The sequence below is a fragment of the Hyaena hyaena genome, unplaced genomic scaffold (assembly GCF_003009895.1).
Source record: "Hyaena hyaena isolate Hyena2069 unplaced genomic scaffold, ASM300989v1 scaffold_95, whole genome shotgun sequence".
In the NCBI taxonomy this organism is placed as follows: domain Eukaryota; kingdom Metazoa; phylum Chordata; class Mammalia; order Carnivora; family Hyaenidae; genus Hyaena; species Hyaena hyaena.
Genome location: NW_024080727.1, coordinates 2,260,740 through 2,277,648, shown reverse-complemented (window position 1 = coordinate 2,277,648; position 16,909 = coordinate 2,260,740). Strand labels below are relative to the sequence as shown.

The following is a 16,909-nucleotide window of genomic DNA, read 5'->3' as shown; positions in this document are numbered from 1 at the left end:
AGTTTATTTTTCAGATTTGTTAGGTATAGATATAATTTAGCATTTTGCATTTGTGGATTCTGAGTTAAAAGTTTCATTATTCTTGCATTAAAATGAGGAGAATGTTTCTGTGCAGAAGCAGATTTATTTCATTTATTCATCCACATTTGAATACCTACTGATTCTGGGAGAGACTGTGTTAAGCACTGGGAGCTCATTAAAAATATATAGCCAACATAGGAGATTTAACTATATGGTAAACAGAAGGTAAGCTCAGGTGATGGGAGAGTTTATGGAAGGAAGCACCAGCCTCTGGTTCGGGTAGTTTAGGGAGCAATACAGAAGGAGATAATAGCATATGCAGTTTTTAATGACTGGATTTTTTGAGCTAGTAAGATAAAAATCACACTTCAAGTCTTTAGAGCAGTGAATGAAAAATCTTGGTGGTGACACTGTCATGCACTTAACGAGCTGCTTCACCTCACTTCACTTCCACTTGGAAGCTTTCATTCACTTCACTTCCAGTTGGGAGTTTCTGGTGAAACCTTGTGTTTGTTCTTGTTGGTATAATACACTTCTATTTAAAATGTCAACTTTGTATTAAAGTATAAAGAAAAGAGCACAAGTCCTAAGTGTGGCTAAGTCAATTATTGGAAAACGTGCATGGCCATGTAGCCAGCATATCCCAGTGCACTACCACCACAGAAACTGTCTCTGTCTCGTCTCCCCAGTCATTATCTCCCTGTGCCACTTACCTAACTTCTGACACATAGATTAATTATGCCTGTTGAATTTATGTGAGCAGCATGTGTTCCTTTGGGCAACATTAGGTTTGTGAAATTAATGTTACTCTTACATGTCGTTATATATGGAGATATATTTGGTACATTTTCATTAAGGAATAATATTCTGTTGTGTGGATAGAACACAATGTGTATTTTTATTTTTTCTGTTGTAAGTGAACTTTTGGTTGTTTTCTTTTTTGAGACTGTTATAAAGAGTGCTGTTTTGAATAGTCTTGTATGTGTCTTTGGCACACATGAACTTTGGGTATATTACCGAGGTGTACAGTTGTTAAGTCAGAGTATACCTGTGATCAGCTCTGATAGCAATACTTTTCTAAAGCTATTGTGCTGATTTAAAATTTACACTGCTGACAATGTGTGAAAGTTTCAGCTGCTCTATATCTTCACCAATACTAGTTTTTATCCCTTTCCTGTTAGCTATTGTGGTAGGTGAACAAAAGTAACATTTTAAGTTTCTGTGATGTTTGATGAAGTTGTTCACTTTTTCAGTATTTTTTATGAAAAGATGCTTACTGTTTACTTCTTTTCCATTTTTTCCCCTAGTGGGCTACCTGACTATGTTTTTCTTATTAATTAGTATATATTCTGTGTATAATATGATGTGAGTGTTTTGTTCATTATGTGCAGTACAAATAACTTCTTTCATACCATCACTTGCCTTTGTATTTTTTCATTTTTTTCAATGTTGTCCAGTTTGCCTTCTTTTTTTTCCTTTATGGCTAATGCTGCTATATTGAAGAAATGTTTACTTATCACAAGGCAATGATGATTTTCTTTTTATGCTTTCTTCTTTTTTTTACGTTTCATGCTTTAGATATGTTACTCATTTGAAATTTATTTTTGTGTGTGGTTTGAGGTGTTGGAGTCAAGATTTGTTTTTCTGATAGATACTCAGTTGACCCAGTACAATTTATTGCAAAAACTATCTTTTCTCCATTGCTTGCTTTTGTCATGAATCAAGTGATTATACATGTGGAGCTGTTTCTTTGGAGAAATATCTATTCAAATCCTTTGCCCAATTTTGTTTTTTATGGAGTTGTATCATCTTCATTCTGAAAGCTGTTTTCATTGGTTATAAAATTCTAGGGGCGCCTGAGTGACTCGGTTAAGCATCCAACTTCGGCTCAAGTCATGATCTCATGGTTCAGTGGTTCAGGCCCCACATCAGGCTCTGTGCTGACTGCTGAGAGCCTGGAGCCTGCTTTGGATTCTGTGTCTCTCTCCCTGCTCCTCCCTTATTCATGCTGTCTATCAAAAATAAATAAAATGTTAAAAAATTTATAGAATTCTATATCGACAGTTAATAGTCTCTTAATACTTTAAAACAATTGTCTTTTAACTTCTGTCACTTCTGTCAATTTCTTTGGAGAGACCTGCTTTCATTATTTCATAATGCATTTGTCTCCCCTCTGGTTACTTTTAAGATTTTTACTTTTTCGTGGGTAGTAAATTTTTTGTTGTGATGTCTTCAGATATTTTTTGTGCTCCATTCTTTTCTTCTCTGGGATTCCAGTTACATGTAACTTGGTCCTTTTGACATTGTCTCATATATTTCTTATGCTTTTTTCCCCCCTAGAATTCTTATTCTTTTTCTCTGTCCCTCCACCTGAATGTCTTGTAGTGAATGGCCTGTTTTGTAGTAATCTGTTTCCTGGGCTCTAGTAATCCTTTACTTGGTTTTTAAAAATTAGCTGTTAAAACACCTAGTAACTTATTTATTCCTGGTATTATGTTTTCAATTATAAAATTTCTTTTTGATTTTTATTTTTATAGATTTCAGTTCTCTGGTGATATGGCTCATCTTTTCATGTATTTTGTCCACTTTCCACTATTTTTTGGAAAATATTAATTATAGAGTTTTTGTCTGCTAATTCCTATATTTGGATTATGTGATCCCCTTTTCTCTTTATTTTTGATTTATCATTTCTTCTAACATGTCTTAATGGTTTTTTTGAGCTGTTAGACATTGTATATGAAAGATATAAATATTCATTATTATGGTACTTTCCTGCAGAAATGGTTTACCCTTCCCTCTTTTTTAAAAAAAAATGTTTTTTAATGTTTTATTTATTTCTGAGAGAGAGAGAGAGAGACAGTGTGAGCAGGGGAGGGTGAGAGAGAGAGGGAGATACAGAATCTGAAACAGGCTCCAGGCTCTGACCTCGCTGTCAGCACAGAGCCTGATGCAGGGCTCGAACCCATGAACCATGAGATCATGACCTGAGCTGAAGTTGGACGCTTAACCAACTGAGCAACCCAGGTGCCCCTACTCTTCCCTCTTACCATTGAAATTAGGTTATTGAGTATCTTAGACCAAAGAGAGATTAACCTGAGTTGAGGCTAGGCTGCAGTTGTTGTTGTTTTTATAGTTTTTTGGTTTTTTTTTTGAGACAGAGACAGAGTATGAGCGTGGGAGGGGCAGAGAGAGAGGGAGACACAGAATCTGAAACAGGCTCTAGGTGCTGAGCTGCCAGCACAGAGCCCGATGCGACTCTCGAGCCACAGACTTAGACAGATCATGACCTGAGCCGAAGTCGGACGCTTATTAACCGACTGAACCACCCAGGCGCCCCTAGGCTGCAGTTTCAATGAAGCTTTTGGTTGCCCTTCAAGGAGGCTACTTTTAGGAGTAGTCTTTCAAAGCTTTCAGCATTGATAGCAGTGTGTTCTTGGGGCCCAGTCTTTGGAGCATGTCTTAAATTTCCTGTTTTCTCAGTCAGCATTGGAAGATTACAGAAAACTCTACTCTGCTTTTTTGAGGGTTTCTGCTTTTCTTTTTAACTTCCTACCCCATGCAGCCTCATAGTGACCACCTCAGCTTCTACTTCACCCTTCTCACTAGTTTATTGACCCTTGGAGTCTTCAGTTTTGTGTTTTCAAAACCCAGGACAAAAGCTCTATATCAGTGGCAACCCACTGCAAACAAAGGCTAAATTCTTAGTTGCCTTGTACCCAGCATCTATAAAGGCCTGTAAGGGAGAGTGTGGCAGAACACCATTTTACATCTGTCAAGTTCTCACCCCTCTTGAGTCTTGGCATCTTAAATCCTTCTTCCTTCAGCAGCTTTTCAGTATCTTTAAACAGATAATCAACGAGAAAAACAAAAATAAAAAATACGAGAGATCTCAGTTGAGTTCTTTGGTCTTCTACCAGTTGCTTCATCTTACCTAAAAGCAGACTTGTCAATTTCTTTCTCTATTAGTTTAACATGTACTGTTTTATATATTGAGATGATGTTTCATTAGGCTCATACATATTTAGAATTCTTATACCTTTTTGATGAATTTTTCAATATATTCTTTATTCTTAGTGAGTTCTGCTTATCTTAAATCTACTTTGTTTTACATTAAGATAGCTACACCTTTCTTTTACTAATATTTTCTTGATATGGTCTAGTTCTCTACATTTGCATTCCACCTTACTGTGTCCTTATGCTTTATATTTTATAAATAGCATATGGCTGGATATTTAGAAATCTAGTCTGATCGTATTTCTTGGCTTGCCAGTGTACTTGGATTTTATTCTTTGGTATTGTTTGTATATTTAGACTATTATATAGCATCTTACTGATTTTAATTTGTCAGAGGGCCTCAGGCATTAAAAATGTCACCATCCTATCACTCCTTGTATCCCTTAAGAATTCAGATTGCAGCTTTACACTGAGTCCTCCCAGGAAAAGAACACTGGAAGAAGATTTACTTTCTCTAGATGGAAATCTACCAACCTTGGAGGTTTTGATTAAGAATTGTTAGGAAGTCAGTGCTAGAGGTTAGTCCATCCCTACCCATGTTATTTTGACTCTCATCCCAAACAGTGCTTCTGTAATGCTCTATTGTTATCCTAGAGGACGCTTGTTTGCACTCGCACTGCTGTCACTCCCTGTTGTGAAGTGGCAGGCATTGAGTGTCCCAGGAATGAAGACGAGAGGCACAGACTGAACCAAAACTGTTCTTTTTAAAATTTATCTTATAACACTACTGGTGATTTCTTCTTCAGTCTACTGGCCTCCACACATGACATTCCTGCCCGCCCCCTTCCCCCCGCCCCTGGCCAAGTACATATTGTAGCATAATATGGGGTTTCTCACCCTTTTCTCCACTATTCCTTAGGAGTCGTAATACTTTTAGTACCACTGGGTTAATTCTGAGGGAGGTAGATCCTGTGTCAGCGTGTTGTCAGAAATTTGAGTTGGCTATTTTTTTATATTGTTAAAGTTAGTAGTTGTATTCTGTTCTGTAATCCTAATTTCCACAGTATTTAATTGTAGTTCTAAGTAGAAAGGATTCATTGATTATCACTGGTTCTTTACTGTAGCTTTTGCATTCTTTTTGTTGTTTTAATCTGTTTCCTGGTTTATGGATTCATTTAGAGAATTTTTTAGCACCACTGAGTGCCATGTGGCATTTTAGAAACTGAGTATGCAGCACTGAACAAAACTGAAAAAAATCCAGTGTTTTTCAATTTATATTTTACTTAGATGACTGGGCTTTTTCAGCAAGGAGTTTTATTTTGTTTTTCTTCAAGGAAAAGCTTATGGGTGCTATACTTCCTGAGTACTTTTCTGTTTGAAAATGTTTGTTGCTTTATACTTGAAGTATGACTTGGTTAGGTATAATGAATTCTAGGACCCCAATGCTTTCCCCTAGAACATTGCAGAGATGATTTCAAGGTATTCTGGCTTTGAGCTTTGCCAGTATCAGACTGAGTATATTTTTCTCTTAACAAAACACTTGACATTCAGTAACTTAATCAGAATATGCCCTGAGTTTTGATTACTTATCATTTATGTGTGTGTGGAAATTATGTGCCTTTTCAATATTTTGCTTGTTTTGTTTTCTTTCATTTGGTATGGCTATACTTCTATACTTTTTTTTTTTTTTTTTTGGAGAGAGAGCGAGCGAGCTCATGACGTGGAAGGGGCAGAGGGAGAAAGAGAAAGAGAGTTTCCATGCTCAGTGTGGAGCCTGATGTGGGGCTTAAACCCATGACCCTGGGATCATGACCTCAGCCAAAACCAAGAGTTAGATGCTTAATTGACTAATCTACCCAGGCACCCGGTTTAAAAAATTTTAATTCCAGTGTAATTAACTTAGTGTTATATTCATTTCAGATGTACAATATGGTGATTCACCAGTTGTTTCTATTACTCGGTGCTCATCAAGAAAAGTGTACTCTTAATCCTTTTCTTCTGTTTCACTCATCGTCCCTGGTGACCATCTGTTCTCTATAATTAAGAGCTTGTTTTTTGGTTTGCCTCTCTTTTTTTCCTTTGTTTTTTGTTTGTATGTTAAATTCTGCATATTAGTGAAGTCATATGGTATGTCTTTCCATATGCATGTTTCGTTTAGAAGTATACTGTCTGGATCCATTCACATTGTTGCAAATGGCAAGATTTCATTCTTTTTTATGGCTGAATAATATTCCATTGTATACATATACCACATTTTCTTTGTCCATTCATCAGTCAGTAGACACTTGGGCTGCTTCCATAGTTTGTAAATAATGCTGCAGTAAACATAGGAGTACATATATCCCTTCAACTTAGTGTTTTTGTATTCTTTGGGTAAATACACCAGTAGTGTGATTACTGGATTTTAGGATAGTTCTATTTTAGTTTCTGAGAACCCTCCATACTGTGTTCCACAGTGGCTGCACCAGTTTGCATTCCCACCAAGAGTACATGAGGATTCTTTTTTCCCCCCCATATTCTTGCCAATGCTCGTTGTTTCTTGCATTTTTTTATTTTAGCCATTTTGACATATGTGAGGTGATTATCTCATTGTGATTTTGATTTGCATTTCCCTGATGATGAGTGATGAGCATCTTTTCATGTGTCTATTGGCCATCTGAATGTGTTCTTTGGAGAACTGTTTGTTCATGTCTTTTGCCTGTTTTTTAATTGGATTATTTGTTTTTCGGGTGTTGAGTTGTACAAGTTCTTTATATATTTTGGATACTAACCCTTTACTGGGTATGTCATTTGCAAATATTTTTTCGCATTTGGTAGGTGGTCTTCTAGTTTTGTCAGTTGCTTCCTTTCTTTTTATTTCTGTGTCCCAATAGTTTATTTTTGCTTTTATTTCTCTTGCCTCAGGAGACATATCTAGAAGGATGTTGCTATTACCAGTGTCAGAGAAAGGTACATGCAAAAGAATGAAATTGAACCATTTTCCCAGACCATACACAAAAATAAACTCAAAATGGATTAAGGACCTAAATGTGAAACCTGAAACCATAGAAATCATAGAAGAGGGCACAGGCAGTAATTTCTCTGACATGGTTTTATTTTAAAACAAATATTTTTTCTTTTCCAATTGTTCTGTGCTTTTTTTACTGTTTATTATCTGTTGACTATATCAAACATCTTTATTCATTTTAATGTTTTATTTTCAGTTTTGATTCTTTGTGTTTCCTTATTGTGGCTTTGATCTGTTACAATTTTTTTTTTTTCTGATTCTTTTCTGAATAATACTAGCTCACTTTTTAGGTCATTATGCTATCTCTTATCTTTGCCAACGATATTAGGTACAAGTTAGCAAAGGAGACTTTCTCTCTCTTTCTCTCTCTCTTGGTTTTATATCACCTAACATTCTGTACCCAAAACAGGGTCTTTACAAGGTTTTCCTCCCCTACTTGTCTCATGGTCTTCCTTCACTTTTAAATCTGAGAGCAACAAAGGATCTTTGGTTAGACCTTCACAGGGCTTTGACATTGTTACTTTTATGAAGAATCCCATTTGTATATAAATTTCTCCAGTTTGGCAGATAAAGATTTATGCTTTGGGGCCTTACTTTTTCCTTAAGAAAACCCATGGTCGGTCATTCATTCATTCATGTTTTTAGTGACTTTCAAGAGGAGTAAATATGGTTTCATTCTTCCATTTTGAATCAAAAATAAATATAATTTCTCTTGAACTTAAAAGAATAAATTTGTCATTTTAATGAAATTAAAATTAAAATTAAATTTAAAAACAGTATTTGTCTTAGAATAATAAGTTTAATATTGAATTGTAATTAGGTAGTCTGTATTCTCTAAGTAGCTGAATTTCAGGTTATCTTGTTACCTGCTTCACATGAAATTTATGAGCTGAAATGTAGCTGTCTTGCAACATTACTAATTAACAGGATACTGATTAAGAGACAGATACTCACTTTTAGATGTGTTTGAAAACTGATATCTAGAAGGAAAATCCCTCATGATAACCAAGAACTTGTAACTGCAAACTCTAAAGTAGTGGCAAAATGTATTTTCTTGCTTTGTATTTTGTTATAATCTAATCTCCTAGGCAGAATGGTTTTATTTTAAAAAGTAATCCATATCCTTTCCTTCTTCCTCCTGCTTTCTCCTCACTGAATTCCATTTTCTTTTTGTTTGCTTTCAAAACCTATTTGTAAAAACAAATATTTCAAAAGGTGTTGAGATTTTTTTTTACTTGTAATTCATGTTTCATATTGAGAATTTGAAAATATCAAATGTAGGCCAGTATTCAAAAATACTAAATAAAAATTATTTTGGATGTGTGGTATAACTTTCATATAAATAAGTACCATAAACAGGCTGGATTGTTTTGGCTAATTAAATTTTCTAGTCGAATGAAAGTTTAAATAAAAAATCTTTCAGGGTGCTGGGGTGGTTCAGTCAGTTAAGCTTAGGTCAGACTTTGGCTCAGGTCATGATCTCATGGTTTGTGGGTTTGGGCCCCACGTCAGACTCTGTGCTGACAGCTCAGAGCCTACAGCCTGCTTCTGATTCTGTCTCTCTCTCTCTCTCTCTGCCCCTCTGTCATTCTCGCATGCTCTCACTCTTGCAGTCTCTCACTCTCAAAAATAAATATGAAAAAAAATTGATTTATTTTTGAGAGATTTATTTATGAGTGAGCATATGCAAGTGAGGGAGAGGCAGAGAAAGAAGAATCCCAAGCAGGCTCCATGTAATCTGCAAAGAGCTCAACAATAGGGCTCCATCTCACAAACCGTGAGTTCATGACCTGAACCGAAATCAAGAGTTGGACCTTTAACCGACTGAACCACCAAGGTGCCCCACCTTAAACACTTGTATTAATGAAAGTGTTAGCCAAGTTGTGAAGAAGTAGGCACTCCTAAATATTGCCGATGAGAATACACATTTGTAGAACCATTTAGGAGTGGTAGTATTCGATAGTTTCTAACAAAATTATGTATGGGTTTATCTCTTGACTCAGTCCTTTACACTGTGTCTTTTGTCTCTAGTTTGTAGACTTAATGTTTCACAGTGTGGGTTAGCACTCTAAAAACAACTTTAAGTTTGTTCTGAGATTGAGCAAATAAACAGATGTACTAAGGGTAATGAAAGCTGGGATTCTTACTGTCAGTGAGGGGACTTAGAGCTATGGAAAGTGGGAAGGCTCAAATAAACCCTGTGTTATAGACCTGCTGGTGGAATTGGAAGAATTGTAGGTCTTAACGTACTTTGATTAAAATACTAAGAGATGTTGAGGTAGGGGTGTGTGTACATGTATGTTTTCTAGCTCTATCTGCAAAGGGGCCTAGAAACCATAACACCCAGTAACTTACCATCCGAGTCTTCCTTTCTAAATATAATTCTCTACCATAAGAATCAGTTCCTTGAAGAAATGGCGGCATCTAGGGCTGGGGTAGGGAAAGAACAGGATGAACCTGGAATATCTCACTGCCAGCAAGTTCAAAACATATTGGGAACATGTCAGGTGGACAAAGGAGCCAGTGTAGTGGATCTCTTGCTGGTAAAATCAAAGACCATCAAAAGAAATAAACTCATTATAACTCATAGAATAAAATAGCCTATGAGTTGATACAGATGTGAATGAATGAATGGGTAAATGGAGGAAAAGAAAACTGTCTTACAATAAAATACAACTAGTAGTAAATATAGATACAGTGTATTATGAAATGAGAAAAATCCCCATTTGACAACCACCACTGTAATAATCTCCTAGGCAAGAATCATGAATAGATGCTAGTCAGTTTGTTAAAGTTTGATAAGTGAACAATATATTTATGTGGAAATTTTTATAAGATACTTATTAATTATAAAGGGAAAAAATAGTAACTTTGCAGGGGAAAATGTGGCAGACACTATTTTAACCAAGTTAACAATACTAGTTATGGGGCAAATAGATGTCACGTGCATTTTCACATGACATATTGTGGAAAGAATATCACTTCTTAGCTGTTAAAATGCAGTCTAAACAATCAGAAAGAAACATTGAAGTCAAATTGAAAGACATATGGCAATATAAATAGCCTGTGTTCTGCAAAAGTGCCAAGGTCTTGAAAGACAGACTGAGGAAATATTTCAGATTAAAGAGGATGCAGTTGAATGCAACATCGAATCCTGAATTGGATCCTGCAGCCAGGGAAAAAAGATTTTTTTTCCCCTATAAAATAAATTAGTGGGATAATTGAGAAACTTGAATAAAGTTTGTAAAATAGATAATAGTGCTATATCCTTATTTTCTGATTTTCATAATTGTATTTGTCCTTGTTTTTAAGAAAGTATTTAGGGGTAAAACAACTTTATAACCTCTATCGTAGTTTAAAGAATTCAGAAAAAAAATTGTGTGTATGTGTTTATTTAGGGAAGGCAAACATGGTAAAATGTTAACAGTTGGGGGTTTGGTTGAAGATACATGGAAAATTTTGTACTACTTATTGAAAATTTTCTGTAAGTTTGAAATCTAAAATAATAAGAGGATGACTTTATAAGAATATAAAGTTAATTTTATATTATTATTCTCATATAAGTTGTTAGCAGTAAACCAGGGTGTTTAAAAAACCGACTTAAGTACTATCGATAGATGAAAAAAGATTTTATTCAAAAAGTTGAAAGTGCAGTATAGTATAGTTTTCAATGTTATGTTTTTGGCATCATTGAAGTTTAAGTGTATTCTTATGCACATTTTTCTGAAAAACTCTTTTTGGTCTGGAGTAAGTTGGAGGAATAGAGATTATTATAAATTGAATCCCTTCCTCTACTAACTCCTTTTTTCATCTCGAGCTCTTTCTGGTTGATAACTTAGAAGAAATGCTTTTCAGTAAGTATTTTTGGAAAGGAAAACAGGGACTTGCTTCCTCTTTTTACTTATAGTGAACTGTAGATTTCCATCTTCTTAATGGATACTGTGAAGCAGCATTACTTGTCTTGGTCTTAATGCTGACTTGTTCAGAACTCAACTTAATTTGAAAGTCTTTGACTAGAGTAAGGATTATTCTTGGAATCAATGCTTTGCTTTGCTTTGCTGATTGTCATTTTCTTCCTCTTCAGTACTGGAAGTTTGGAAAAATATTTTTTTAATGTTTTTTTTTTTTTTTTTTTGAGAGCACAAGCGGGAGAGGGGCAGAGAGAGAGAGAGGGACAGAGGATCTGAAGCGGGCTCTGCACTGACAGCACTGTCTGATGTGGGGCTTGAACTCAAGAACTGTGAGATCATGACTTGAGCCAAAGTCAGACACTTACCTGACTGAGTCATCCATGTGCCCCTGGAAAAGCATTTCTAACTAAACTTTGGTAAATTCAGTGTTTTAGTGCAGCAAGTACATATAGGTGCATTGCAAGACGTATGTGATATCAAGTTCAATATTTTTAAAAGAGTAAACCTTAATAATGGTATTCTTATATTCATTATATTCTTATGGTGGTATAATATAATGCCAGGATTCTGAGACACGATATTGTAATCAGTAATAAAAATTTAAAACTTTTTAATGACAATTATTATTGTAAACAAAGTTACTATATAAATGAGAAATTTGGGAAGGTATTTGTAAAATATAGTTAATATATCTGTACAAGGAGCTTTTACTTAGATAAGTAAAAAGCACATCACAGAATACAAAAATGATCAAAAGATAGATTGGAGAAAGCAAATCTCAAATAACAACAAATACAAGAAAAAGATGTCTAATCACTACTAGTTAGGAAAATCCATATTAAAGAAATGAGAGTTTTATTTTATATCTTCATACTAGCAAAACAGTTGTAATATTTATATGAAAAAATTATTAAGTTATTTAAAAGGATACTTTAGTATACCATTTGACTTAGAGGTATATCCACAAGGTGTGGTTGAATGAGTGAAATAAAGAGTATTGATAGAGTCTCAGTTTTATAAAATGGCTAACAAAATCACTTCTGTGTGTGTGTATGTGTGTGTGTGTGTGTGTGTGTGAGATTATGGTTATGCGATCTTGTACAAAAATATAGAATGAAAAATACTAAATCAGAAACATTGGTTAAGGGGCTTATGTTGGTGCAAGGAAAAGTAGGGAGGTAAGCATAAAACATTATATTCCACATATATACATTTATATAAAGTTAATATATTTGTGTATTTATATTGTAAGGAGTTTTTTAAACATTAAATACTGATAAGAGATGTATTTTCAAAAGGTGAGGAAAGGAACCATTAGGAACATGTAGTGTGAAGTATGTTCCACAGATAGGGAAAATAACAAAATTCCTAAGGAGGAAAGTAGCTGGGTGCTAGAAAGATACATGTGCGCACATATGTACATACACACACATCAGTGAAGTTTAATGGTTGTAGAGGGGAGTGAAGGGAAATAACTTTAGATAGAGAATTTGAGGCCAGGAATTAACTTTGTTTGCTTAGTGAATTTGGGTATTACTTTTAGTGCAGTGAAAAGTTCTGAATTTCTACTTACATAATTTGATTTATGTTTCAAAAATATCACTTGAGCAGGTATGTGGCACATATATTGTAGAGTACAATAGTTGAAGCAGGAAATTCAGTATATATGCGAGGTGATATAACTTGGCCCAGGGTGGTAGTGGTGTGAATAGATTTGAGATGTGTCTTAGAGGTGGAGTTGCCACAATTTGCTGATGGATTGGATAGTGCAGATTATTGGAATAAGAGGGATCAAGGATAACCCTTACATGTTTTTTGGTTTTGTGTGAATGGGAGGTGGTGCCATGTGCTGAAAAGGAGAAGAATGTGGAAAGAGCATATTAGTTTTTAAAATCATTGAACTGGATGCAGTCACTTGGCAAGGACTGTGAGGGTAAAGAGGAGAAGGGAGCCCAAGTCTGAAGCTTACAGGCAGTCTGATAAATAGAGGCTTGAGGCAAAGTTAGGAGCAGAGAGTGGATTTGAGAGAGAGAAGGTGGGAAATAGTTGACTTGGAGAATGGGCTAATGAGAGACAAATAAACCAAGTAATGATGGTTAGGCAGTGTTGAGTGTCAGTTGAGATATGGTCATGAGTTTAGAAACACCAGAGGATGTGTGTGTGTGTGTGTCTTGCCTGTGTGTTCCCAGTAGTTGTCAGCTACTTGGATAAAGATGTAGGGATAATTGGTATATGTATGGGGGTTAGTTCCTGGTTGGGGCTGTGCCAAGCAAGTATGTTCATGAGAGAAGGGTAAAGTAAGTGTGTTTTTAAGGGAGTGAAAGTAGTGATGGACCATGAAATCTAGAGAGGGAAGAAAGGACATGAGAATAGACGTAACAAAGTGGTGAGGTGAATGGATTAGAGGACTGGATAAAGGTTAAAGAATTTCTGGAGAAATGACACAAAATAGAAGAGCTAGATAGGCAAAATGGAATACATGAAGTTGAGATTTTAGAGGTGATTATTGGTGATGGCAGAGGTAAAGGTATAGCAGTAGGAGTGGGTTCTTGACATGTGGTAGAAGTGGATCGTTTGGAGTTGGGAGATGTTTTTGCAGTGATTTTTTTACACAGATACTGAAGTCACCAGAGATAAAAGTAGGGTTAGAAAGAGAAGTATCAGATGATAGTTATCAGTGCCTAAGGGGGTCATCTGGTGCCCATTACAAGGAGAATTATTTGGTAGTATAAATTTCATGGTGTCAACTTCAAAGTATCTGAAGTTTTTGAAGGAGAAGGAAGGAGAAATAATTTGTAAGACAGAGAAGGGAACAAAAAGGATATATCTTTCAGGCTCTTGGACATATCAGATATAATATTTTAAAAAACAAAAATTGGTCTCTATTTGAGAGGACTTAAGGTGAGTGGTTCCAGGTAGAAACTGGAAGAAATATTCAAAGAAGAATTTGAGGACATTGGGGATTTTTAAACTGGATGATAAGGGACCAGCGATCAGCTGTGTCCACTGGTTCTTTGCCTTCTGCAGCAGACTGGCAGCTAAGGATAAATAAAGGCACATCTCCTCAGGAGACTGCACTGTTGGGAGATAGAAGTTAAATGTAGGACTGTAGTCTTGTGGCACATGGGGGAGTAGAGTCTCATGTGGAGTGTGAGGCTAGGAACCTTTTTCATCTTGGAATCTGACTCAGTGTTAAAAGAGGACTTATCTTTAGGTAGCCTGCATTCTGGTACTGCTAATGCTTTTACTAAAAATACACCTTTTTTTCTTTGATTGTCTAGGTCACTTTTACAAAGAGAAAGTTTGGATTAATGAAGAAAGCCTATGAACTTAGTGTGCTCTGTGACTGTGAAATAGCACTCATCATTTTCAACAGCTCTAACAAACTGTTTCAGTATGCCAGCACTGACATGGACAAAGTTCTTCTCAAGTATACAGAATATAACGAACCTCACGAAAGCAGAACCAACTCGGATATTGTTGAGGTAACACATATCTCTAGTATGCCTGAATCACAGAGTTAGAATGAAATCTTCCATTTAATAACCTTACCTGTCAGATTACTTTTCACATCCAAATTATAAATCAGTTTATATATATAATTTATTTATTTTTCTCTGATTCATTTCTTGGGATGATGTGATTATTGCTATACTTATGTATGATATATATATTTTTCCCTCTGAATCATTTCTTAGAGGATCTAATTATTGCTGTGTAATGACCCACTTATGCCATACACATATCCTATTTATTGAGACAAAATAAGCTAGGCTGTTGTATTATATACAGCAGTAGAACATTTTATCTGTGATTACTTGTGTGAGTTTTAAAGTTAATATTATGAACTATATCACTTGGGATAGTATGAAGTTACAGTTTTAATATGTCTTAATCATTTCATTATGTCAGTGACTACCCACAGCTTTAAACACTAATGAAGTGGAAGAAAATGATGTAAATGATATTTGTTTTGTCAGTAGTGCTTTAGTTGTGGGGGGAAGATGGCTTAATTTCTTTTCTCCTTATCCACTGTCCTTCAGTATCTCTCATAATTCTGCTGACCTAATTAAAATGAAAACAAAAAAAACTTTTGGAATTATTTCCATCTTATTCAGAAATAGTGTTTTTAAAACAAAACCTTCAAAAGGAGAATTAGTATGCTTTCCCCTTTTATTCTTTGCTGCTGCAACATCTTTTTATAAAAGTTAAAAGTTAACTTTCCGTATATATTTTTAATGACATTCTAAATTAGCTTTATACTTTTGTCATTTTTGTTACACTTAGAGATTTTGTTTCATTTTTACTCAGAAGGGAATCTTTTTCCCTACTACTTAAAAAGATGCATACTTTGGCTTACTCTTGTAATATTAGAATTCCAGTAAATTAGGGATTTCCTTGGTGAAAATACTGAAACCACGTGAAATGATGCAAAACTAACTATAAAAGAAGAAATAAAGTCCTAATCTAGATTTTATTTGACTAATTAAGATAAAGATACCTTATTTTGTAGGAATCTAGTTTACTTGCCTCTACAGATTAAATGCATTCTACATTTCACCTATATCGTATTTCTCTACTGTAACCATTCTTTTTGGGGCAGTAATTGATTTAGTTTGTTACTGCAAAAAAAAAAATTCTACTTCTAATTAAAAAAAAAAACACTTCTTTACTTTTTAGCAGTTAGTTAATTGTTTGCAGTGAGAAGTAAAAACATCATGTAGTCACAGCTACAACCCATCTTTGTGCTTGTTGCCCACAGTTTTATTTAAATGGCTCACTGCTGTCAACATCCCCTGAAACGTGTATGATGCTTTTGATTTTGCTTTTGTTGATCATTTCAGTTAAACTCCATGATAACATCTTAGCCAAACCAATTATGTTTATATCAGTTGTAAGTTACTTTATATTATTTGTCATTTGTGGTATATCTAATCACTCATGTGCAATACAAGTCAGTAGACTCTTTCCCTATTATATATCATAATGCATTTTGAATTGTAATTTTATACTTTAGAGGATCCTTATTTGGGTAATCTTATCAGAGACTTCATAACTGGATTTCCTTGAAATGGAGAGTATCCCTGGTATGTTTGATTTAAAACAACATCTTATTTTAAAAATCTCCATATGTTATCAAAATCTCCACTGCCTAATTCAAAGAAATAGAGTTGACTTTTATAATGCCAACAGATAGATATGCAAGCTAGTTTCACCGTAGAAGGCAGCCATCCCCTTGACCCTAACTACTCTGCTCTTTCATTGCAGCAGTTGTTGGTCTTGGCCCCTGGAAGTTGAGGGTGCTCCACACAGCCTAAAGCTTCCTTCCTTAGAGAATATGAAGAATATAGTCTGATCTAATCCTCACAGTACTTTCAGACTACCTCAGTCTTCACCTCTGTTGTGGTCAGCAGTCAAAGTGTAAGAGAGTAAATCCCAAACATTTTTTTTAGCAGCCTCTATTACAGTTTACTCAGTACAAAGGAAAACTTTTGCAGGTCAATTATCAATTGGGATTTTGATGTTTTCTTTTTAACTGAATTTCTTAGATATAAGTGAACATGAATATTACCAGTAGTTCTTTATGAAGTTCAGAATTCTGTAAATACAATGGTTAGATGACACATTGGCTTATTATAAGCTATTAATTTGTTGGTAGGATAAATTATAAAGCTTAATTTACCTTGCATGTTAAGTTTACTGAATTAACCTTCATTATAAGACAGTGGTGGTTACCCTAGATATTCTTGCTTTCACACAAAAGGGTAGTGCAACTACATCCTTTTTAGAAGTATATACACATCTGAGTTCCTTTTATCTGTGGTGGTAACAGCTTATACGAATGTAGCTACAAAATTGTAAACAAACTAAGTTTACAGGACCAGAGTAATGACAAATACATAAAGAGTTTCCTATGGGTTAGACTTACAAATATCTCATTTAAAGATATTTATAGAATACCATTATAAGTATTTTTTAGACATTTCTAATTCAGGCCCAAGACTATTCTTTCTAC

The 16,909-nt window shown here is 34.9% G+C and overlaps 1 protein-coding gene across 4 annotated transcripts in view; it reads left to right on the top strand.

The window, feature by feature from the left end:
* Positions 1-16,909, top strand: part of MEF2A (myocyte enhancer factor 2A) — a 152,970-nt gene that overhangs the window by 72,263 nt on the left and 63,798 nt on the right. For all 4 annotated transcript variants that reach the window (XM_039235051.1, XM_039235054.1, XM_039235050.1 and 1 more), the window contains one exon: positions 14,175-14,378. In XM_039235051.1, coding sequence (XP_039090982.1) covers positions 14,175-14,378 — 204 coding nt within the window. The remainder of the gene's footprint in view (positions 1-14,174; positions 14,379-16,909) is intronic.